Below are 24,759 nucleotides of genomic sequence, written 5' to 3' on the forward strand. Positions count from 1 at the left end.
TATTCACTGAGCAAGTTAAGCTGGCTTCCTGGCATTAAAACCCTGCAGGCTTGGGCAACAGAAAGGTTCTCCACATCTCTCTGTGTGTGAGCATTTGCCGTAAGGATGGCAGAGGCCTCCTCTTTCACACCCTTAGGAGGATTGGAGAGGGGAGTGGGCAACAGTGTGCCACTGGCTAAAAAACAACAACTTTTAATTATTTGCACAGTATAAATTACACTGCTTGGCAGATATTCTGTGGGTTGGTAGAAAGAAAGAAAGAAAGAAAGAAAGAAAGAAAGAAAGAAAGAAAGAAAGAAAGAAAGAAAGAAAGAAAGAAAGAAAGAAAGAAAGAAAGAAGCTTCTCCCCCGCTTCTCTTCCTCGCAGGTGCTCCTCTTTCCCCTTCAGTGCAGGCAGCTTCGCTCGCTCGCTCGGAGACCGAGAGGGGAGGGAAGGGAGGAGGCGTCGCCCTTCGCCGCTGCCTCTTTCCCAGCCGCCGAGTGGCGGTGCCAGAGGCTGCTGGCACAGAGAGAGGCGCGGCGCCTCGAAAGCTACAGAAGGGCGCCCGGAGCTCTCCAAAACTTGACGGGACTTTGCTGTGCCTCGCCATGCCCCGCGCACCTGCCGCGCCTCTCCCGCCGAGCGCGGGCGGCAAAAGCAACAGCGCCGCTCCCCAACCAGAGCCGGGGGCTACTGGACCCGGGACCTGCAAGCGCTCCGAGGCATCCGGAGCCCCGCCGAGCTGAAGCCGGAGCCCCAAGACTCTGGGGATCCGACGGGGCCCACGGCGCACTCTGCGCTCGCCAGCGGGAGCGTCCCCGACCTCTTGTTGGGCCAGCTGGCCAAACGGAGCCGCCGCGCTGAGCAAGGAGGAGCGACCCTACAAGGGAGTCCCAGGAGGCGCCAACCTGAGCCCGAGGAGGAGCCCGGCAGCCCTCCGGCCCTACCGCGGGGCTTCCCGCCGGCTCCCTTCTTCTCCTTCCCTCGCCCGCCCCCCCAAACCATGAACTTTGGCCGGGGGGGCCCGTCGGTGGTGGTGTTGAATGTGGGGGGGACGCGCTACTCCTTCGCGCGGGAGGTGCTGAAGGACTTTCCCTTGCGCCGGGTGAGCCGCCTGCACGGCTGCCTGTCCGACCAAGACGTCCTGGAGGTCTGCGACGACTACGACCGCGAGCGGAACGAGTACTTCTTCGACCGGCACTCGGAAGCCTTCGGCTTCATCATGCTCTACGTGCGCTACGGGCACCTGCGCTTCGTGCCCCACATGTGCGAGCTCTCCTTCTACAACGAGATGATCTACTGGGGCCTCGAGTGCTCCCACCTCGACTACTGCTGCCAGCGCCGCCTCGACGACCGCATGTCCGACACCTACACCTTCTACTCGGCGGAGGATCTCCAGGCCGAGCCGACGGGAGGCTGGAGCAGCAGCAGTAGTAGCAGCAAGAGTAGTTGCCACCCACCCTGCCGAGGCGACGGAGCCGGCAAGGGCGGCAGCAGCGCAGCGCCCCCGCCCGGCGGCGAAAAGAAGTGGCTGGAGCGGATGAGGAGGACATTCGAAGAGCCGACCTCCTCCTTGGCCGCCCAGATCCTGGCCTCCGTCTCCGTCGTCTTTGTCATTGTGTCCATGGTGGTGCTGTGCGCCAGCACGATGCCCGAGTGGCGGGCGGTGGAGAACCGAAGCATGGAGGAGCAGAGCAGGTACACGGCAGACTCAGTGAGGGAGCCCTCAGGGTAGGAGGAATCGCTTATTTTCCCCCACCCCCAGTGTCCCGTCCAGTGTGTCCGGTCTCAATGTGTCTTCCGCTGCCCTTTCGTCGTCGGCACCGTGGTTGCATTGCACTGGGGTTTCTTCACGGTTACTGCACATCCCGTACCTGACTCAGCCCACGTTAGGCAGGCTAGCTGACAGAAGTACATCACACCAGCATCTGCCCAGAAAGTATGGGGTCTTCTCCTGAAAGCAAGACTGGAGGGGCAAAAAATTCACATCAGAATAAAATGGGAGCAAATATTTAGGAGGTGGGGTCAAAGTTATCTGTGCCAAATTTGCCAGTGCCAAACATTTTGTAGGTACCTGTGATAATGCGTGGTCAAATCCCAAGAGTTTTCCTGGGACCCAGCTAAGGTTACAATCCTAAGCATTTTATCTGGAAGTGTGTCCCCAAGGCATCTCTACTAGGAACTGTATCCCACTTAAACAAGTAAAAGGGACTTGCTTAAGAGTAAAGAATGCACTGCGTGAGCTTTGTGCAGTGGTCAGTTTGGGTTGCCACACTGCCAATTTCAAAACCAGTATCAGTTTTGCACTGCTAAATCTACACAAGCTTGTGAGTTTTTTGAATACTTTAAAAACCACATTTGATGGATCTGAGACGGTTCTTCTAAAACAAGAAGCACGTTCTTTGGTATCATGGAAGAATATACTGTCCTTTTTCTTGGAAGTTTTTCAAGAGCTAAGATAAGCATCTACTGGGAAATCTTTATGTGTTGGTTGTCCAGCTCTATGTGGAGGAACTCTATTGCTCCTTCAGAGCTTACCAGATGCTCTTTAATTAAACTAATAGTTAAGTAGCTTTCCTGTAAGACAGATACTGATCTTGCGTGGTGTAGTGGTTAAGAGTGATGGACTCTAATCTGGAGAGGTGGGTTTGATTCCCTGCTCTTCTACATGAGCAGTAGACTCCAATCTGGTGAATCAGGTTTCCCCACAACTCCACATGAAGCCTGCTGGGTGACCTTGGGCTAGTTACAGTTCTCTTAAGTCTCTCAGGTCCATCTACCTCACAAAGGTGTCTGTTGTGGGGAGGGGATTGGCACGCTATTTTGAGACTCCTTAAAGGTAGAGAACAGTGGCGTTTAAAAACCAGCTGTTCTACACAGTTATAGAAGTGTGTTCATGATGATCTAGAGTACACGAGGAGTTTGTACAAATATCTAATACCTGCCCAGCACCCTGTTTGACTATGTACCTTATGTAGCCACAGTGGTGGGATTCAGCAGGTTCACACCATTTCGGCAGAACCAGTTGTTAAAAAGGTTGTTGTTAAATTATTTGAATCCCACCACTGTGTAGCCAGTGTCCTATGCAAATACACAGAGGATCTGTAGCAGTCATGTAAAAATTCTTCTGTATATGAACTACTGTGGGAGGATTTTGTGAAAGCAGAAAGTTTCCTTTTAAAAAAATTCTTTATATATGGTTATACCTCAGGTTACATTAGATTCACTGACAGTGTGATCCAAAGCAGAGTTACGTCATTCTATGCCTGTTACTTTCAAAGGGTATGCCTTTGCTTAGGATTGCACTGATTCTTTTTTAAATTGTAACCCATAGATATGCCCGTACTTTCAAATTATTTCAGCTGGCAGAAATGTTTCCTGACCATTCATCCTCAGTCCTTTTAATTTGGAGGCACTTTAAAGTACACTGTACAGATCTCAAGGTTTCAATCTGGAAATCCTACTTTGAAGCTTGTGATTTTATAGCTGAGAAAGCTTCCTGCTGAAACCTGACCTTTAGTCTAGCTTTTTGGCTTAGAACAAATTTCTCACATAATACCAGCTACCCTAGTAAATACTTTCTTGACACTTTCAGAAAAAAATTAAGGGACTAGTTTTATAATGTTCCTGTTCCATGATATAATGTCTCTCCTCCTAAATTAATATTTTTTGCTAGCTGGTCCCATGGTACAAAAAGTACTTTATATTGTCGATGTAAGAATGTTTAGTCTGTGGAGAGGCCACATTCTTCATTCTGGTCGATAAAGGGGTCTGTGAAAATTGCTTGTTCCTATCATCAAACGGCTATCACCTTAATTATTTTGAATCCCAACTGGGGTGGGGGTGGGGGGAGGATGCCAGATTTGCTTGCTTAAGATGACTGCCTATTACCACACAAACATTGCAAAATAGAAAAGATTCCCTTTATCTCAGAAACTAATGCTCTTCTGAATTTTTGATGTTGTAGAATTCCCCCATAGTTGAAGTCAGCTAAGTATTATTTTTACAGGTCTGTTTACTTGCACAGGTCTGTTTACTTATAGTTCAAAGGCAGTAGATGTCTTCTATAACTAGACTCAGTAGCTGTTTGTGTGTGTGTGTGTGTTTTCCCTCTTTCCACATCACCAAAGTAATTGGAGACTCATACAATCACTTTTATAAAATAATATTTTATTTTGCCTACATAATCCTCCCACATCCTGAGATACAAACTAATTAGGTAGCTGCAAAGTTTGGCATTTTAGAGAAAACTTGCTAAGGATATTCTTTTTTTGTTTGTTTTAAACTTATAAGCAAGTTTTGGAATCTTGACTCAGCTGGAAAAAAAAGGATGTGTGTTCTCATTTGGGTCCCCCTGAAGCAGGGGCATGGGGGTGGGAATGGTGCCCAGGGCAAAATGGTGCCCAGGCCCTGCCTCTGTGGGCTCTTGTCCCCTTGAGGAGCCCCCCCCCCACAGAGCCCCCTGCCCCCTTACTTTATTTCAGCCAGCAGCCATCTGAAAAAATAACCTGCTCCGGCTGCCGAGGCCTGGCTGGTGGGGCAGGGCAAGGGGAAGGGGAAGGGGGGAATGGGGAAGGGGCACTTCCCTGTGGAGCCCTCCCTGTGGAGCCCTGCCCCCACCCACTTACTTCATTTCAGTTGGTACCTGGCTGAAAAAAACAGCATGCTCTGGCCACTGAGGCCTGGCTGGTGGGGCAGGGTGAGAGGGTGAGGGGTGTGGAGGGTGATTTCCACCCCACGTGACCCCAATGTTGTGCGCCTGAGGCAGGATACCCCACTCCTCCCTGTTATCCCTACGCCATTGCCCTGAAGTAAATGGGAAGAAATTCTCTCATATTTTTGAGAAAACTGCCATACTCAGGGCGTTTCCCCACTTACCTTTGCTGCGCGCTACTCTCAGCGCGCGGCATCTCTGGTGCACGCTCAGGCGTCCCCACAACCCCGCGCTCTGCGTGGGGTCATCAAAAGGCGCTGTTTTGAGGAGCTGCAGGGATGCTGTGCGCTGACGGGGCGCGAGAGCAGCAGCGTCGAGGCGGCTGCGTTGTCGCCACCCCTGTAGTGAGGAGTGCCGGGGGACCCCGCGCTACTTGAGGAGAGTAGCGCGGGGCTTAAGGTAAGTGGGGAAAGGGCCTCAGACTCAATTCTCAGACTTTTATAACATGCTTTCCTTGGTACCAGCAATACGCACTGCTGGAAATATCCCTCTTTAGTTAATAATTTTATTCAAAGTAGTAAGATTACTGGAATGATCCTGCAACATAAATAATTCCAGAGTTGTTGCCATGTTAGTCTGCTGTAGCAAAATAGAGCAAGAGTTCAGTGGCATCTTGAAGACTAACAAATTTTTATTTTATCATGAGTCAGAGGCCACATCATTCTGACAGCTAAAGATAGAAAAAAATGTTAGTTTTTAATTTTGTTAGGGTTAGGGACTTCTGTTTTATGTTGCAATAGGAACAGTTAACCCTGGGAAGAGCCCCACAGCAGAAGTGGTAAACTGCAGTACTGCAGTCAAAGTTCTCTGCTCACAACCTGAGTTCAATCCCAATAGAAGTCCGTTTCAGGTAGCCAACTCAAGGTTGACTCAACCTTCCATTTTCCCCAGGTTGATAAAAGGAGTACCCAGCTTACTGGGGGTAAAGTGTAGACAACTGTGGAAGGCAGTGGCAAACTACCTTGTAAATGTAGTAAATGTCAGGTAAACAAGATAATGTGATGTCACTCCATGGGTCAGTAATATATTGTACAAATATATTGTAATATATTTAAGCCTACGTCATGAACATATTTAGTTTCAGAAAAACATTCTTCAAGCCATTGCCAGGTAACCTTTATGAAAGAAATACAAGCAAAGTATCATCATGACATGTCATCATGTACAGTAGCAAAAATCCTTAGGCTAGGAGAAATGTAATGTCCCCTTAGCCTTGGCCCTTATTGGAAGATAGGATCTACCACCTGGATCCTGAAGCTGCTGTCCTCAATATTAGGTTTCATTGTTGAACTTGACTGTGACTCACTTGCAGTTTACGGTAATGTAATGTGCCCGACAGAGTTTTCAGTGGTGAGGGAAGAGGCACATATCCCACCCTGAGCTTCTTCAACCAAGGAAATATAAAACGTGATATACTTTAAGGAGCCCTTGTGGATGCTACAGAGTAATTGAACGGATAAAAGTTATCTTAAAACTCAAGATTGTGATTTTTGTTGTCGTTGTATCTTGAACAGCTAATTTCAGGCTAATTCACGTTACAGTACAAATGATTATACAGTCAAAATTTAGGACCCAGGATTAGGCAATGTTTTTGGGAAATGCTCCCATACAACTTCTACTGTGAACATAAATACTATAAAAATAAATTCAGATATCAGCAAACAAAGCCTTAAGGAAAGACATGGGTTATAAATAGACATAATGGGAGCAGCGCTACCAGTGCCACAGATGTTTGCCTCAGTCCCTTGGATAGAGAACCAGCTGTGTAGACCAAGCAAAATGGTCTGGTGCTGTTTGCACATACGCCAGGAACTAACTACCCTGGCATATTCCCTGAAAGAGCCAACTAGCCATTCTTTTTTATGTCATCTATACCCCATGAAGAGCCACAATTGGTTTTAATACTATGTCTGCTGTATCCATGAAACGAAAGGCAAGTAGATACCTTCCAGACAAAGCATAAATGTAGGGTCTTTTTTTTTAAGTGCTCGTATCCATCACATCATATTAAATGGCCTTTAACCACATTTAATGGATTATAAGCGCAAGAAAAAAGGTTGTTTAAAGAGGAAAAAAGTAAAGTTCTCATTTTGAAGGGAGAAAATTCATCTAATGTCCATTGCCACTTTGGTGTAGAAGATAATATCTTTCCTGTCTGGAGACCGTTACACTTATTTATAAGCCTGCTAGATCTGAGAGGAAAGGCAAGGTATAAATATTTTAAATAAAATAGAATAAATAAAAGATAAAGGAAAAATTCTGACTGCATATTAATAAGTTTCCCTCTTCCCCCTTCTTTCCAGATTAAATTACCCTGTGTCTCTTTTTTAGTACTACCCAAAATCATGAATTTTTTCCATACTCATTTTGAGAATTCATCTATGAGACACAAAGAGACTATCTACAACTGAGTTTTTACGTAGCTCAAAATTGTGCTCCCTCGTTGGTGGGAAAATGCAGCTGTCTCCCTCCCCAAACAGCACTCCTACCGCCAGTGCATGCTTCACTATTGTAAGTGCCTCATTTAATCTTAGAGTGCAAATGTATCAGGCCTCATTGGCTAATGCCTTTGACATCACTGTAAATTAGTTCACTGTCTACACTATTTCTGGCATTTAACTTTTTTGTTAGGATTATCAGTATTCTATTTTGCTACTTTAAGGACTAATATCTCAATCCTTTGCACATGTCACTGGGAATAAGCTCTATTGAATACAGGGGACTTACTTCTGAGTAAACCTGCATAGGTTGGTATTGTAAATACCCTGTAAGCAGAGGTGGGATCCAGCAGGTTCTCACAGGTTCCCGAGAGTAGGTTACTAATTATTTGTGTGTGCTGAGAGCGGGTTACTAATTGGTGATTTTGCCACGTGATTTTTGCCTTAGTTACGCCCCTCCTCTCAGCAGCAGTACTCTGAAGCAGTCTAGCAGGAGGTGCACCAGCGTGCGTGGCAGCCTGCGCCTGTGTGCATTCGTTTCCTGCCCAAGGACCGGCGCAATGGCTGCGTCCTTGCCACAGCCCCGCCCAGGAATGTCCCGCCCCCAAAATGCCCGGCCACGCCCCCATCGTGCCCCACCCAGCCCCATTGGCGCTACGCCACAGTTTGAATCCCACCACCATGGGAACCTGTTACTAAAATTTTTTGATCCCACCACTGCCTTTAAGAACACTTTATTTCATATCTTTCAAATAATTGTGTGATGGTTCCATATAACCAGACCTTAAATAAACTGGTGAACCAGCACATCTATTCCTTCTGTCTTACTTTTAACCATTCCTTTTATTGCTTTAGTACAATTCATCAAACTTGTTAAGATGCTGAACCTTATCACTGGGCAGCCTGTAACAATGGCCTGCCTACTTAGACTTCTAATGTTTTATTTAGTTATTTGAAAGCTGCTTACCCTTGCCCCCTATTCCAGTATGAAGGTACACATTTACCCAACTTATTTTTCAGAAGTAAGTTTCTGACCCAAACTTTGTTCTCCACTGATCCAGAGTACATGGTATCCTTGCACAGTAAGCAAAACATCATCAATGGTGAATTAGCCACGATTTCAACGGGTGTAATCTAACTCTGCATAGGATTGCACTGCTAATCCCAGACCCCAGTAACTCCCATTCTCTCTTAGTTTGCACTTCAGCAGTTTTATGCTTACAAACTGAACTTGCCCCCCATCACATTTAGCACCTTGTGCATAGCTACTCTACTCCAAACAATCTTGTATTCATTAAACTTCTTGAAACTAAGCACTTAAGATGCAAGAGGTAGATTTTGTGTACATGGATTTGCAAAGGAGCAGTGGGATTAAGGTCTTTTTCTCAACTCTGCATGTTTATTTGATAACATTTTTGATGTGAAGAAGAGGCATCTTGTCTCTGCAGACACAAATTTCAATTTTGAAAATTGCAAAACCAAACATCTGTAATAATATCTTGTAGATAGAAAAATAGGCAAAATAGTCTTACAGAAACCTCTGGAAGAGTATGGCATCGTGAATTGATTAATGGAATTCACTTACCAAAAAAATTAAACATTGCAGGAATATCCAGCCTCATGCTACATAATTAAAAACTAATCTTTATTTCATGATGAATACTTCTTGAACTATAATGTATTTTAAATCAAACACTTTTAAAATACCGGTAGATTTTTCCTCAAAAAGCATTTTATTTTTTGAAAATCAGACTTAAATTAAAAAATTGATTTAAATCAAAGAATCTGTTTTTTTAACCCTCCCTGTGCTAAATCCTATAACCTTTTGATTATGTTACTGTAGCCATGGACAAGTTTTATTTAACACCTTTCTGACCACGTAAACATCTCAAATAGCCTGGCTTTGCCCATGCTCACCAGAGGCTGAGAGTTGAGCAGAGGTTTCCATAGTCAACATTTTGATTGAAGACCTCCAAGAATAACTGGGGTTGCTATGCAGAGGAAGACAATTTCAAGCCATCTCTGCTCATCTCTTGTCTGGAACTCCCCATGGACAGGGTAGCCTTAAGTTGGTTGTGCCTCAGTGGCCTGTTCTTCTGAACATGTTGGCTAAAACATAGATTCTATTCTTATAACTCATGTCTGTTGCAGTCACTGACAAGGGCCGTTTCCGCACGGCCCATTTATGACGGCCTGGGGGCGCCAAAAAAGGCGCCCCCAGGCCGCCGTTTGCACAGGCGCCGCTGTTGCAACGCAGCAGCGGCGACCTGACTCTTCTTCCCTCCCCCCAGGGCGCAAGGCTGTCGCCTCTAAACAACAACCCTTTAAAGGGTTGTTGTTGGGAGGGAGCTGCCTTTCCTGCGCGCTGTCTCTTCGCTCGCCCTACTCCATCGGTAGTCCTCGCCGCTTGCGGGCGCCGAGAGCTCCTCGCCACACTGTCCCTCCCACCTCCAGGGGCTCGGAGGGCAGCGTGGGCGGGTTGCAACGCTTCCGCAGGCTTAATGCAGGACACCGTGGAGTGGGCGGGAGGGTGCAGAGGCTGCCCGCGGCGGAGCCGCCTGCCGTCCGCCGCCTCCCGCTCGCTGCTGCATCAAGGAGGCCGTGCGGAAACGACCAAGGATTGATACCCTCCATTGTAACACCAGTGCCCAGGACAACTTCTTAAGGGGCTAATCATATAAAGAGTGAGGGACTTCATTACATTCTCCCCTTCAGCTATTCTAAGCATTGATCTAAGCATTCGAACTGTGATCCCCAACTTTTCTGAGCCTGTGAACACTGTTAGAATTTTGAGAGGCCATAGTGAACACCACTCAGAAATCATTGCCACAGAGCCAAATTGCTGGAAAGCATAAGGGGAGAAAGGGGAACACAGTATCAAGATTAAAAGAAGTTTAAGGAAATCAGTGATAAGAAAATAAGGGAGATTGAGGAAAATATTGCAGGATCTTAAAGGGTTTAAGTTGAAAAAATAGCAGAGGCATGAGATTATACTCCACCATCCATATATAAATGAATGGCTGAAAATAGAAAAAAAAATCTGAAAATGAAGTGACATGGGATAACTCTTTGAAAGATTTTTAGAGTCCCTGAATTCAGAGGGACTCTAACAAGTCCCTAGAAAAATGTATAACTCATACCATTCTAGAGGCAACAATAATAACTTTTTGCCAACTAGAGGTGGTCAGAGAGGCAGGAAACAATAGTAAATTTATCCTTAAGAATTCTGATAGAAAATGAAACTTCTCCTTTAAACTTGGGTATCTTTTGTGCCTACCTCCAGGGGCGAATCTAGGAAAACTGGAGCCCGGGGACAAAATCTGAGTTTGGTGCCTTCCCACCCCAGGTATGGATCTCCACCACCTCCCCACAATGATTTTTTTGCACCAGCACACAAAACACCTCCCTCCCCCCGCAACACACACATGGCTTTCCCCCCACCAACTCTCTTTCCTAATTGTGTCCTCACACCAACCCTATGAGGTAGGTTGTTAGCCTGAGAAACAGCTCCAAGCCAGTGCAAGTGGGAATTAACTTTTAAGCATGTAAATCTCTCACAAGTCACCCCCCATCTGAAGGTTTACCAAGCAAACATCAGCATCATCTCTCACAAATCACCTCCTACCCCCCCAGCAAACACGCATGGCTCTCTCCCCACCACTTTCCTAATTGTGTCCTCACTCCAACCCTGTGAGGTAGGCTAGGCCTGAGAAACAGCTCCAAGCCAGTGCAAGGGGAATTAACTCTCACAAATCACCCCACATCTGAAGGTTTACTAGCAAACGTCAGCATCATCTTCAGTTCTGCTGCTGCTTCTGGGCTCCCTGCTCAGCTTGCCTTTTCCTGTGCCTGCTGCTGCTGGGGAGAAGGCTTCTGAGAAATGCCACACTTAATTTAAGGCGAATAAGGCATGCTGGGTTAGAGGGAGGGGAGGCGGAGCTCCCCAGTCCTGCTCCTGGGAGCCCAGTGGGACTTCTCCCCCGCCCCCTGGACACTCCAGGCCACCGTACAGAGTGGGCGGGGCTACGACAGGCACTGGAAGCAGTCGGCTGCTTCAGTGCCTGCTTTCTAGGGCTTGCTCAATCCCTCGCTCTGTAGGAGGATGTTTTGGCGCCCCCCACGTGACCTCAATCGATGCGCCCGGGGACAAGGGGTACCCCATGTCCCTAGGCAGGAACGCCAGTGCCTACCTCACACTACAGTAGATTCAATATTATACTGTGTCCCACTGAAAGATCTCAGGAGATTTGTGACTTGATCTGCCATTTCCTGAACATGTTCTAGAGTGCTCCGCTGGTGTCCTAGTTCTGTCCCAAGGCACTGGGACTCAAGAACAGCATTCTAGAACATAGACCAGGGGTCAGGAACCTTTTACACTCAAAGAGCCATTTGGACCAGTTTTCCACGGAAAAGAAAACACTTGGAGCTGCAAATACTTTTTGACATTTAAAATGAAGATAACACTGTATATATTGGTTTTTTTTAACCAATTATAGTGTGTTGCTTATGAAATCCATCCTCCCCATGGTTTTTGTGCACTGAGTTCATGCAAAATAAATATATTTTGTAAATATGAAATAAATACCATATATACTCGCAGATAAGTCAACCCGCATATAAGTCGAGGCACCTAATTTTACCACAAAAAAACTGGGAAAACTTATTGACTCGTATAAGTCGAGGATGGGAAATGCAGCATACTGGTAAATTTCAAAATAAAAATAGATACCGGTACCAATAAAATTACATTAATTGAGGCATCGGGTAGGTTTTCCCAGGAGATGAAATGAAACAAATGCATCTGGAGAGTTGAAACATATTGTGGGTGATTACAGGGTATAAACTAGGAATGCAAGACCAATCAGGTGACCTAATTAGATGCTGCTGCCAAGGCGTGTATAGGAGAAAGCATCTCCTCAGCCATCAAATGAAGGAGGAGTCTGGTAAACCTATGGAATAAAGGCTGCACTTCTTTGCATGCTTACCTAGGAGTAAGCCCTCACAATACAGCAGAACTTACTTGGAAGTGAAAATGGAGGGATTCAACTGCACAACACATCAGTCCTTTCCCTCAGTTCTTTCCTGCCGTGGAGCTGAAGGTTCTACACTACAGTTTAAAACCAGTGACTTGGAAATAACCCCTGAATTTAGTTGAAATTTATTCACATGAAAGAGTACACAAGAATGTAGCCTATGGGTACTTTTTAAAATGCATTTTAAAAAATCAGATTTTAAAAATCCAGAACAGAGTTTAAAATGCTTATAAGCCATTGAAATCAAATGTTCTTTGCTTGATTGCAGCTCTGGCTTGAAGATCTTTTACCATACAGATCTTTTGAACAAAGCATTACTGTAAATATATTTAAATACTTCTTACTAAGAGATGGTGTGAATGTGCTGTAACATCCAGGATAATGATTTTAATCAATAGTGATTGCAAAAACAGAAACAGGGAGGTGGTATTTACAGCAGATAAATTATGCTCAAGTATGATATGGTTTACGTCTCTTTTGAGGCACATCATGCTTCCTGTTAGCATGCCCATGCTCTGCAATACTTTCCCATCTTTTTCTGCAGTCTTTCAACAGGCTCGCTTTGCCAGTGAGTAGGAAAGAGCACCCCAACTTCACTGACAACATAGGAACTGGATGAGCGGACTTTTTCAAGGCTTCAAAATGAGTGAGAAAAACCCCACCCAGACAACAACAGAGCGGAGCAAAGTGAAGGGAACCAGCCATTCCCTTAGAAGCGGCCAAACCAAACACATTTAAACCCAGCACAAACAAACTTATAAATGCCTTTAGATGCCTAACTCAGCAAATGAATAAGACAAGGAGTTACATTCTTCTGTCTATTGTTTTAGGACTATTATAGTTAAGGAAGAGGCAATAATTGCAACGGTTAAAACTGGGGGAAAACCAGCAAGACGTTTACTTTGCTTTTTGAGAGGAGATAAAATATAGCAGGGCTATAAACGACTTAAAGAATTTCCTTACCTCAATAAAACTTTAAATTAGACACCCCTTTATGGTATTGCTCACAAGGAGCTCTGATAGGAGCACTTTAAGAGAAGAGCACAGAGAAAAGTGGAAATAGTTGGATAGAGTACGGAGAGCTGTAAACAGCAAGTTAGGAGGAGAAAGAAACGAAACTGAAACCATAGATAAGAGAGACTAAATTAGACGCTCTGGAACGTTACAACAATAAGCTCCCCTAAGTAATCAGTTGGTTTTTCACAATACACATTCTTTTGAAATGAAAATGCCACGCTAAAAGCAAAGAAGACGGCAACAATGAGGGAGGAGACGGAGAACCCAAGGGTCACGGCTGGGCAGCCTCCTCCGTGCAAGCTTGCCTGCCTTGCTGGAGTCTAGCTAGGAGAGGGAGCCAGGGCAGCGGGGCATTGGCCACAGGTTGCTGGTGACTTCCTCCCACTCTCAGCCCGCAGCTCTCTCCTGTCTTCGTTCTCTCCCTGCCTTCTGCTCTGCCTTTTCCCCTCTCGGCCACTTTCTCCTCTTCCCTTCCCTGCACGCCTCCTGTCTTTTGCTCTGTCTCTGCCTTCCACCCTTCAGCCGCTTTCTCAGCTCCCTTCCCCGCGCCGGCTCTTCTCTGTCTTCCTCTGCCTTCTCTGCCCCTTTCAACCGCTTTCTCTGTCTCTTTCACAGCTTCCTTCCCTCTCTTATCCCTCTTCTGCCTCCCTTCCTCTGCCTCAAGAATCCCTAGGTCCCGCTCCTTCCCTCTCCCCAGACCCCTGCACCACCCCCCCGGGCCATAGCCTCCCAAAGGCCTCTGAGGCTACCTTTTTTCCTCACCCCTGTCTTGTGACAGTGCCACGCCAAGCCGGCTGCAGCACGATCGCCAGGCTCTCCCCGCCAAGTTAAGCTGCTCTGCTCTCACTGGGGCCAGGGCCAGGGAGGCGACGCGCGGCGGCGTGATCACCACTCACCCCGCCCCCTGCTAAGCTGCTTTGCTCCTGCCACAGCCGTGGCCAACGTGTGTGTTTTGGCCGGCGTTTCCTCGCGGGGCAGCACGGTGGAGCCACTAAGTCCGGGGCGGGGCCTCCTGGCCGCCCCCAAACAAGCATTCTTTCGGCACAGAGGAGAGGAGGGGAGGAGCCGAGACAAGCCTCGCTAGCCAGCTGGAGCTTGCGAGGCCCCAGGAAGGGGCAGCCATGCCGGGAGCCGCACTCCAAGCAGGAAGGAGCCGCTTGCGGCTCGTGAGCCGCGGGTTCCCGACCCCTGACATAGACAGTCTAGGAAATGGCAAGTTATCCTGCGCTGTATCCCAGTACTGGGGGAGTGTGTCAGTGGCTGCATGACAGTGTGTAGTCAACCCACATGGTCAGCGCAAGAACGAGACGAGACGCGGAGATAACATCTGGTGGAGATCGCCAGCAGCGGGAGCGCGGAGGTCCGTGTTCCTAGCGAATCTCCCGCGTGCTGGTTCCTGGCACCTTTTATTGTGATTCTATCGGGCGGTAGAAGGAGGAACGGAGGGAGTTCAGAGCTGAGGTCGGAGATCATCATGTGATGCATGATCTCACCTGGCTACGCGGAGAGAGGAGCGTAAGCCGCTTGCCTCAATCCTCACCTGGGGGCAAGACCATTGTCCCTGCGCCCGGTGACTGAGCCAGATAGTCTGCGACCCGTGACTCACGGGGTTGAGGAGTGGGCGCGGTGCAACCAGAGCCGTGAGGGTCCGCTGGTGTGCTAACGTTTCATCACGTGCTGCTGGGTCAGCAGTGCATTACTACATCTCCTCCTTTTTTACATTTTAGAAAAGGGGACCAAATTGCTAAGGGGCTGCATTTAGGGGACGCGAATCTCCTCGTTTGGTCGAGTTGACCGAGCTGCTTGTGCAACATTAGAACTTGCTGCGGGCAGGGGAAAGTCGAGGGCTTCTTACACATGTTACAGGCAATATTAGATATACATTGAACGAAACAAGACCCGGACGGCGAGGCATACAATCAAAACCAATGCAGAGCTGTATGATAGCACTCAACTATCTCTCCGCAGCCAGCCTCAGAGGGCTGGACCACCAATTGGGCAATACATCATACTTTAGACTGGATACAACCTTTTGCAATTCACGCACTTTCATATGAATCAATTGGGAGTTATCAGAAAGATTAAAACAACACATTAATGCATTACCCTCACAACCTTGGTGATGTAATAACAATAAGTAATCACTAGCGCACGATTATCTAGGGCCTGGATCTGTTCCTGCACCGGAGGCCAGAGCATCCAGAGCAATGGAGGTAGAGCTGATGGACCCTCAGGCGGGCACAGGCCAGCCGGCCAATAGTCTTAGTATTGTAAGAAGCGAGTCCGGGACTCACTCAGGGAAGGCGAGGGAGACTAACTCCGCTTCGAGAGGGCAACCGTGATCAAGCTCCGCAAGAGGGGTCGAGGGGCAGAGTGGGCGGCGCGGCGCCTGGCTCTTGGGTGGAGCCTGAGGCAGGACGATGGTGAGGCTTAATTAAGGCAACAGAGAGTCCCGCAGAGAGCCGAAAGCAGGATGTAGCTGAAAGTTCTCTCCCCAGTCCAGGAACCAACTCCCTCGAGCAAGATGTTCTAACACGCGGGAATGTCCTCGTGTGCGCAGTTCCAGTTGGGTCAACCGTGAATGGGCCCGGTCGGTTCTCGGCTCGGGCTGCCGAGATGCGGGCGAGGTGTTGGACTCGTAATTGGGGCTTACAGTCTTGGTGACAAGGGAGAGAGCCGCCGGGAGGGTTTGGACGACGGTCCCAGTCAGCCATAGAGTACTGGATGGATGAAGCATTCATAAAGGGGCTTGCCAGACTCCGCTAGGAGTCTCCGGGCTTTGCAAACGGGGAGCAGGCAGGGAGCTGCAGGCTCCCACTCCTGTGTACTGGCCCAGGCAGAAAGATGAGATCGTTGGCAGCGGCAGCAAACTGCTCCCCAGAGATGTTGGTCTGGTGAAAGCTCGCCAGGGGCGGCCGATTGCCACCGGTGGAGGCAGCAGAGCAGGCAAAGGATGGTGGCCGCCAAGTTGGCGTGATGATCGCAAGAGAGCTGCACAGAGGTTCTCGGGTGTTCTCGGGTGGTTTCCTTGCTGCGAGCAGCTCTTGAGCTGGCTGGCGGTCGCCTTGACGCCTCCCCAGGTCATTCGCCTTGGGCGCGGCGACGGGCGTTCTGTTGAGACCGGCTGGGCTGGATCCTTTAGGAGGATGTGTTCCATCTCGATGGGGTTGTTTCTTCCCTGGCCGGCCCATGGGCTGGCCCGCCATGGCGAAGTCGGAGTCCACAGGACCTGTAGGAAGAAGGATTCTCGAAACACACCCCTTCCCCCAGGTTAAGTGGTCATCCCGCCAGGCTCGGTTCTAGAGCGGATGGCGGAGATCAAGATCGAAGCGGTTTGGAGTTGGGGGTTTAGAGTTTAATATGGGAAGAAGGCTTGTTTTGCAGCCCGCGCGGAAGGTTGCTTCTTTTAATGCAATCCTACCGGGGCCTCTACCCTCTTTCTTTAATTGTTTGGACAGGGAGTGGCAGGAGGTAGGCTACCCTGGTGGGAATTGGCTTCAGTGAGCCATCAGGGTGCTGCCAAGGCGAACCGAGCCCTCGAGGGGAGGGACAGGCGGGTCCTGGGGACGTGGGTATGCATGCTAATCAGCAACACAAAAGGGCTTTTGAAGCTTTTGGGGGGGATGGGTATCCGGGGAATGAAGCAATTCAGGCGACAGGAGGCAGATTCCCAAAAAAGGGGTTTCTTTTGCAAGGGAGTTGCACTCCTACCGTGACCTTGGTGGCTAATGCAGGAAGGCCGAGGGAGCCAAATTTCCAGATCTAATTATCTTTGGAGATAGCCGCCTCACCAAAACCACTCTCTTAAGGGCGTTTCGCCAAGCTGCCTTTGTAGGCGATGATGGTGCTATGATACCATCACCACTGGAGGTTTCAAACTGGTTTGTGGGTGAATTTGCGCAGCCCCCTTTTAAACTGGGGCCTGTCCTGGCAGTGCTGCGGTATCAGGATCGCCCAGATTTTAATCTGTGAGGGCCAGTCAGTTAATGGCCTCCGCCTACTGGTCGAAAGACAGAAGGAGAAGAGAAGGGGAGAGGGAAACAGTTTCCACGGAAATTAGAAAGTGAATTTCTCGAAGGCACAATTGGGATCAATGATCTGTGATGCGGCTTTACCATCCCAGACCAAAGTCGCTTTTGACCTGACTCATGGTGTCCCTTCCCAGAGATTGGCTATGGATGTCTAAAAACAATGGGGCGGACTGTGAGCTGCCGCCGAGTCCTGGGCTGTTGACCGTGAGCGGCGGATGCTCCGGCTCAAGGGTTTGTCTCCCCCCACAGATGCGGCAGCCTCGGTCGCCACTGGTCGGGCTACCGCCGCTCTGATGACGGTAACATCAGCTGCCAGGTCCACCAGGCCCTTGAACATACATCCTCTATGGCTGAAGCCCAGGTATGGGCGGAGCTCCCGATAGGGCGCCTCCACCGCGATGGTGGTGGGCTGCGCCATGTTGGTTGCCGTGGGCTTGCAGCCTTTATTGGGTCGGCAAGGCAACGATGGGCAAGTGAGAATCAACTGAGCTGGCTCCGCAGGCAATTCCTGTGGGATTTGTCCAGACCCAGATGGATGGGTCCTGGTGCGCGGAGTCGATCACTCCGGGACGCGAACAGTCCTGTTCAGCGGCAGGCCTTTTGGCAGCACTAGCCCAATAGCCCGGGTAGGGATGGGCTCGTCATACTGGGTTGGGGCGACAAGAACCCTCGTGGGGAACTTAAAGGAGATAGGCTGGGTGCATGCGAGCCAGATGCCACGAGAGGGGGGGGTGGTTTTGGCAGGCCTTGGTGTTTGGGTCTGCTCTAGTACTCTCCCTCCTGGTCCTGCTGGGAGATGCCCGGCGGGAGTTTCCCCGACGGGCAGTCGCTTTCCAGTGGGAAGCCTTTCTGGCATCAGCACCGGCCTTCAGTGGCCTTCCTCCTGGGAGGACCTCCATCGGGCTAGGCCCCCCACTGGCTGCCTACACTCCTTCTCGAAGCGTCCGGTTCGCCGCAGTTAAAGCAGTCATCTTGAGGCTGCTCGCCGTGGAGAGTAAAGGCGGGCGAGGGAGGCTAGCTTGGTGGGCTGAAGATCCGGGATGTCCCGGCAAGCCTTAAGCATGTCGGGCCAGTTCAGGATCTTTGCCCAGGCCTGTGATTGCTCGCGGCACCGTGGGAGGCTGCCTTCAGCGCAGGCGATGAGGAGCCTGCTTTTAGCCTTCGCCATCTACTCCGCCTCCTTGAGCTTCCTGAGCCTGTTCACAAACTCGCATAGGGGCCTCTTGGGGCTTTTGTCGGATGGTGAGAAACTCTGGGTTGGCTACCGCATTGGGACTTTGATAAATGCCTTATAGGCGCATTCCAGAGGCTACCGTAAGGCGACTCCCAGGCAGGACAATCTGATCGCTGGGCGTGCCACCTAAAACCGCAGTTGAGCGGCGTTGTGTAGGGCGCCACCGAGGGCGCTCCTGCTGATGCAATGCTGGCGGAACTCGCCCCAGATCACAAATTGTGCAGGGCTCAGGAGCACGCGAAGCAGCAATTTCCAGTCGTCCGAACCATTAGGTGATTCCTGATTGCCTCCAGCATGCCTCTCTCACGTAGGGGCTAGTGATTCCACGCCCCGCATGGCTTTGGCGGAGCCGGGTGAGGATAATATTATAGCCTGGCTGCATCGGCAACTACCAATCCATGCCACCCTCCCCTCGGTATCTGTGAAATGGACGGGCACAATGCGAGATATCGGCATCGCTCTCCGCCAGGGTTTTCTTTCCTTTGCAGATCGCGGGACACACGCCGGCGAGAGTTTTGAAACCCGCCATTACGCGGGTGCTGGACGAGGTGCGTAATGGCACGAAGGCGGAGCAGAGGGCGGCTGGAGCCGCTGAGAATTCTGAAATGGGCGGTTGGAGCAGGGCAGAAGGAGGCAGCGCCCAATTTAGCGGATAGAGAAAAATTCGGGTTGAAATTGAAGGTGAAAGATCGAAAGGAGGCGCTCTACAGCAAGGAGCCATAGGTCTGCAGGCTGATGGCGACAAAACATTGTCTCCACGCCAGTAGCAGTGGACATCGGCGCTACGAGGCTCTGTGCTTAAGAGGCGCCCGGCGTTTTCCCCAGTCCCGGCGATTCAATGTCCCCTCTGGGTACCATGGACACTGAGCTCAATCTCAACCAATTTGGCGAGCTCCCTCTTTACGGGGACTCTACGATTTCACTACACACTTTCAGTTCGCCAACTGCTTGTCATAAGCCCCGCGAACATACCACCGGTGTTCCGGCCGGACGCAGAGAGTAACTTAGGACGCTGCAGTTCTGGATGCGCCTGACCAGGACAGGCGACAACAAACGCGGTCCCTGGATGCCGGATCCAGCGACTTCGGTATCGCTGCCCTTTCCCCAGGCTTACGTGAGCAGGTGGAGGTTCGAGGGATTCCGGTTCTCGCACCAGCTGTAGTCGCACTCCACGTGGTCAGCTTAAAGAACGGTAGACGAGACGCTGAGATAACATCTGGTGGAGATCGCCAGCAGCCGGAGCTGGAGGCCCCTGTTCCTAGCTTAATCTCCCCGCTGCGGTTGTTCCGCACCTGTTGCATTCATCAAAGTGTAGAAGGGAGGAACGGAGGGAGTTCCGGGAGAGCCGGGAGGTCGGAGATCATGTGATGCATGATCTCACCTGGGCTACGCATGAGAGGAGCCGAAGCTGCCTAAGCTTCAATCCTCACCTGGGGTAAGACCATTGTCCCTGGGTGACTGAGCCAGATAGTTCATGACCCGCGACTCATACGGGTTGAGTAAAAGCGGTGCGACCAGAATAGAGGTCCGCTATGTGCCAACGTTCTACCACGGTGCTGCTGGGTCAGCAGTGCATTACTACACAGTGATTTTACCACTCCACTGAGATAAGTACCCCAGAGAGGCAAGCAGATTCAGCCCCCCCCCCTTTAGATGGGGCTCCCAGTTATAATAATGCTTTTTATTTTGTTCAGTTAGTAAAAGAAGTTTATGCTTGATAGTAAAGTAAGTGTTGCGTATCTTTCAATGTTTTCAAAAAGTTTGTCTACATTTTTCTCAATCACTCTAAAATTTCCAGAAATTTTACATCTCTAGTCCTGTATCCTTATGATATTGCAAGAGGAATATTCTATGTAAAGGACAGGTGCATATCAAAATCTGTGCCAAATATTTTGCCTCTGGGAGAAGTAGCAGCTTTTGGGGACCATTTAATATCAGGAAAACAGCATGGTGAGAGGTTGAAAACTCCCTCCTGTCCTGCCATAGTCCCATTTAAAACTGGGTCATCAAACCTATGATACTTGAACTTAAAAGAGCGAGCAGGAGCTCCAACCACAGAAACTGGCCCTATGAATATCCATCATACTTTGCAAACTTTTTCTAATGATCCACTTTTTCACCTTTAAGAAGAGCCTAGTAGAAATTCCGCAGTAGAGGTTTTTTCACTCTTGATGGCAGTGCCGCATGAAATCTCACTTGCTAAAGTTCTTTCGCTCAAGAGGTGTTTCTTTAAGGCAGAAGAGCAGGCCAATGAAATTTTGCAAACCTATTTGTGTGAAAGTTAAATATTCCAAATCTAATGCTGTAGGGATTTTGAAGCTAGGGGGAACCCAGGTTTGCAGAAGATAAATCCCCTTATGCAAGATATCTTGAGCCATATCTACATTCCAGACTTAAAATTGTTTGTCATCCACTTTTTCCAGAATTCTTTGACGAAGCCATGGTTAACATTGACAGCTTTGTAGTTCTCCCAGTTTGATATGCACCAATTATCTGAAGAGGGTTCCCATGCTGTGCGCATAGACACCTTCTAGTTGCTGTGGACTTACCTCCCCTTAAAAGCACTATTGAAGCAGATGGTTTTAAAAATCCTAGGCCATTTCCCCATGTTGAAAATATGCCTGGTTTGGCTTGGTTCCATAAAATCCCATACCTTTTAATCCTGGTCTCTCCCTCCCCACCGCAGCCTGTGTCTGTGGAGGGGTCGAGTTAATGCCGGGATCAAAACCTCCACTTCTCTTTCAATGAGCCCGTGATCTCCTTCGGCTGTTCGTTGCCGATTGGCTGTTTGTTTTGGGACAGGAAAGTGAAAGAGCATCCCCTCCCCTCTGCTTCAGGAAGCAACTTTTTTAAAACTTTAACAGCTGTGCAGCTACGTAGCCATGCCTTGCAAGCACTCTTATTTTTCTTTACGTGATTGTGGCTTTGTAGCCACGCAGAGCACACGAAAAAAAAAAAAGGCACGCCCCAGCTTGTCCAGAGTCCACCATTCTCAGCATGCCCAGTCCACTACGCTCTGATTGACTGTTGTGTTTGGAGTGGCAGTTTGAATGAAGTGTTGGGCAAATGGGGCAGGACAAATAAACCTGATTGGTCTCCCCACAAAATTGGCCTTGGCTTGGGATTCTCAAAAAGATCTACCGTCCTCGCGATTTTTGAAAATCCCAGGATGAGGAGGATAGCCTGAGGCAGGGCCGGAACAGAGCCAATTTTGGGCCGGGAGCCGTGGGGAGTCCTCACACAAACCAGAATATCTAAGGTGAATATCCCAGGATATTTTGCCCATGGGGATTTGACCCTAATCTAGTCAAACCAGTATAGAGTTGATACAAATGTATAACAGATTTGCTCTTGGGGAGAAGCATCAAGATTTGCTCTTGGGAGAAGCATCAAGCATCGAGCCCTTTGGGGGAGGGCGGTATAAAAGTGGAATAAATAAATAAATAAATAAAAGTTGTTATTCTTGTAATATTATTTTCTGTATTGATAACTTCAAGGGTACCATTTTGCCTTCCTGCCCTAAAGCTAATTATTCCACTGAATAGGCTTAGTTTGACTTTCCTTGACTTCAGCCTTTGGAAATTTAAACTCTCTTGCTTGGTTTTCTCTTTGCTCTCATGTAGCAGATGGCTGATGAAGCATTTTTTGTAAGCATTTTTTACCTGTACCTAGTGTTTTAATTAATCCTGGAGATGTCTTGCTGAAATGCATGCCATGCAAAGTCCATTTTGGGGTTGTTGTTTTAAATCTTTGCCATAACAGGTTATTTTGAGTCATTTGAGGCTGGAGTCATTTTTAAAAAATGTATGCCAATAAAACTGTCATGTGCTTCTAGAAGACTTTCCGCAGGGATGAGCGTTAGTTAGTAAACTATTAGCATCAAGAACAGACTGTCCCCCCCCCCCCAACTCAGCTCCATATGTTGGAATTATGATTTTAAAATTTGTGTCTGGCAGACCACTTGCTGATCATGGAGTCTCTGGACTTTTAAACTAAATTAAAGCCCAAACAGCTGCTACTGTGACCATTGCCCCATTACTGGTTATTAGAGAACATTTATTCCTGTTGTAAAATTTATCTTATAAAAGTTCAGCTGATTGCTTGGCATTCTTCAGAGCACCAATAAACATGTCAGAGAATTGGTAGAACTTCAGAACATCCAAGCATGATCTTTCAAAAACCATTCTAGCCTAGCAGCCATTTTGGCAAGACCTACCCTACAGCTCTCTTTCTGGCCTAAGTTCAAAACTCCTCTAAATAGAGGTCTGTGGGTGGGTAAAATAAACTATAGGTTTAAATATAACTAGTCTTCCATATTTTACAAGATAATGCTTGTACATGTAAGTTAGGAGTATAAAAAGCTTGTTGCTCTTTCTTCTACATACAGCTCAGAAAAAGTTAAAAAGTTTGATGTGGAGTTGCAACCAGTGGCATAGCGCCTAGGGGGAGGGGGCATCCTGCATGGGGCATGTGCCAGTGTGGGGGCATGATGGGGGCGTGGCAGGGGCGCAGAGCATACATGTGCCCCAGGCGCAGTTCCCCCTCGCTACAGCTCTGGTTGCAACCAACTCCTGATGATCCCATGAAGTTCCACATCATGATGTTTTCAAGGGAAGAGATGAGCAGAGGTAGTTTGCCATTGTCTTCCTCTGCATAGCAGTCCTACCGTTCTATTCAAAGACCCACCCTTCTTAGCTTCTGAGCTCAGATATGGTCGGGCTGATCTGGGGCATTAGGGCTGCTACAGACAGAGAGTTCATTCTTAACCATCTCAGTCAAATTATTGTTCTTAAGGTACACAGCTAAGTGATTTGGTCCCACTTAATGACCTAGTCCTAGAGTGACACATATAATGCTGGACCCAGCTAAGGAGAAGTTCTTTAAAGTCCTTTTGACCTCAGTGGAAGAATGATGCATATGCTTGAGAAGATATTTGTATGCATGCTTTCTTGAGCATAAACTCAAGCAGTGAAACATTTCTAGTTCAGGAGAATTTGAGGGAGACTTCAGATAAATTATGGATTATAGCCTTATCAGTTTTCCCCTCAGCCAGCACGGTCAATTGACCATGCTGGCAGGGGCTGATGGGAACTGTAGTCCATGAACATCTGGAGTGCCATAGGTTCGCCACCACTGCTCTAAGTAAAGATGCATGATGATGGAAAGTGTTATCAAGTCACAGCTGACTTATGGGGACCCCATAGTGTTTCAAAACAAGAGTCATTCAGAGGTGGTTTCCCATTGCCTGCCTCTGCATGAGGCTGAGAGAGTTCTGAGGGAGCAGTGACTGGCCCAAGGTCACCCAACAGGCTTCATGTGGAGGAATAAGGAATCAAACCAAATTCACCAGATTAGAATCCACTTCTCTTAACCACTACATTACTCTGGATATCTGTAATTACATACATCAAAGCCAGTGGGAAAGCTTGAATTCTGAACTTGGTGGGATTTCCAGACAGACAGACATGGATGGTATCAAACTGCACCTCTGGCATAGCATGCCTGTGTTGTTCATTGTGCTGTCCTCACTGCTTCATCTGATTCTAGTGAAAAGTTGTGCTTTCATAACAACCTTACACTAGGGATCTGCAACTAAATCCCCTGGGAACAAATCTGACTATTCTCCTTCTAAGGGATGTTGTCTGAGTGCACTACTAACCAAGCTGAGGCAAAAATAGGCTGAATGGCATTTACGTCTAACCCATCCGTCATAGCTATATGTTGCACAAAGGTCAGAACAGAGAGAGAGAGATGCTGCAGTTAGGATGACTGGCATAAAGGAGTTGTCTGTCATTGTCCCTTCCCAAACACACCTCTTATTCATGGCATTCCCTCTGTTATTTACACTCTGTTGCCTGTAGGGGTTTTTGGGACAGGGCTAGTGGTCCTGTGTTATGGGAAATGATTGGATTGAATAATCTTCCGGTTCTTTCAGTATCATTTCTGTGATTACATGATTGATCCGGCTTGCTGTTAGCCAATTACCTGACTACCTTTGATGACTCAAAATTGTTTCCAGGATCTAAAATTGAATCCAGAATTGCTCCTGTGCAAAAGAAAAGAGCTACATGGCACTCTTACTCACCCATCTAAATTCAAAGAATGGATTTATCTTTATTACTAGTGGGACATTATACGCCCCTGTTTGATGCAGTGAGGTGCTGCAGATGAAGTACACCACAACACTGTATGTAGGACTTCCTTCCAATTAAATGGCCTGTATCCAGCCACACATTCTAAAGCAGTGGTTCTCAACCTGTGGGTCGGGACCCCTTTGGGGGTCGAACGACCCTTTCACAGGGGTCACCTAAG

General features: G+C 48.3%; 1 protein-coding gene across 2 annotated transcripts in view; it reads left to right on the forward strand.

Annotated features, from left to right (window-relative positions):
* The first annotated feature begins 511 nt into the window (after positions 1-511).
* KCNG3 (potassium voltage-gated channel modifier subfamily G member 3) overlaps positions 512-24,759 on the forward strand; it is a 34,926-nt gene continuing 10,678 nt past the window's right edge. The window contains exon 1 of one of the 2 annotated variants that reach the window (XM_048506622.1): positions 512-1,711. In XM_048506622.1, the coding sequence (XP_048362579.1) occupies positions 984-1,711 (728 nt within the window). In that variant the 5' untranslated portion in view covers positions 512-983. The remainder of the gene's footprint in view (positions 1,712-24,759) is intronic. The other variant, XM_048506703.1, reaches the window with a different exon arrangement.

The sequence above is a fragment of the Sphaerodactylus townsendi genome, linkage group LG01 (assembly GCF_021028975.2).
Source record: "Sphaerodactylus townsendi isolate TG3544 linkage group LG01, MPM_Stown_v2.3, whole genome shotgun sequence".
In the NCBI taxonomy this organism is placed as follows: Eukaryota; Metazoa; Chordata; class Lepidosauria; order Squamata; family Sphaerodactylidae; genus Sphaerodactylus; species Sphaerodactylus townsendi.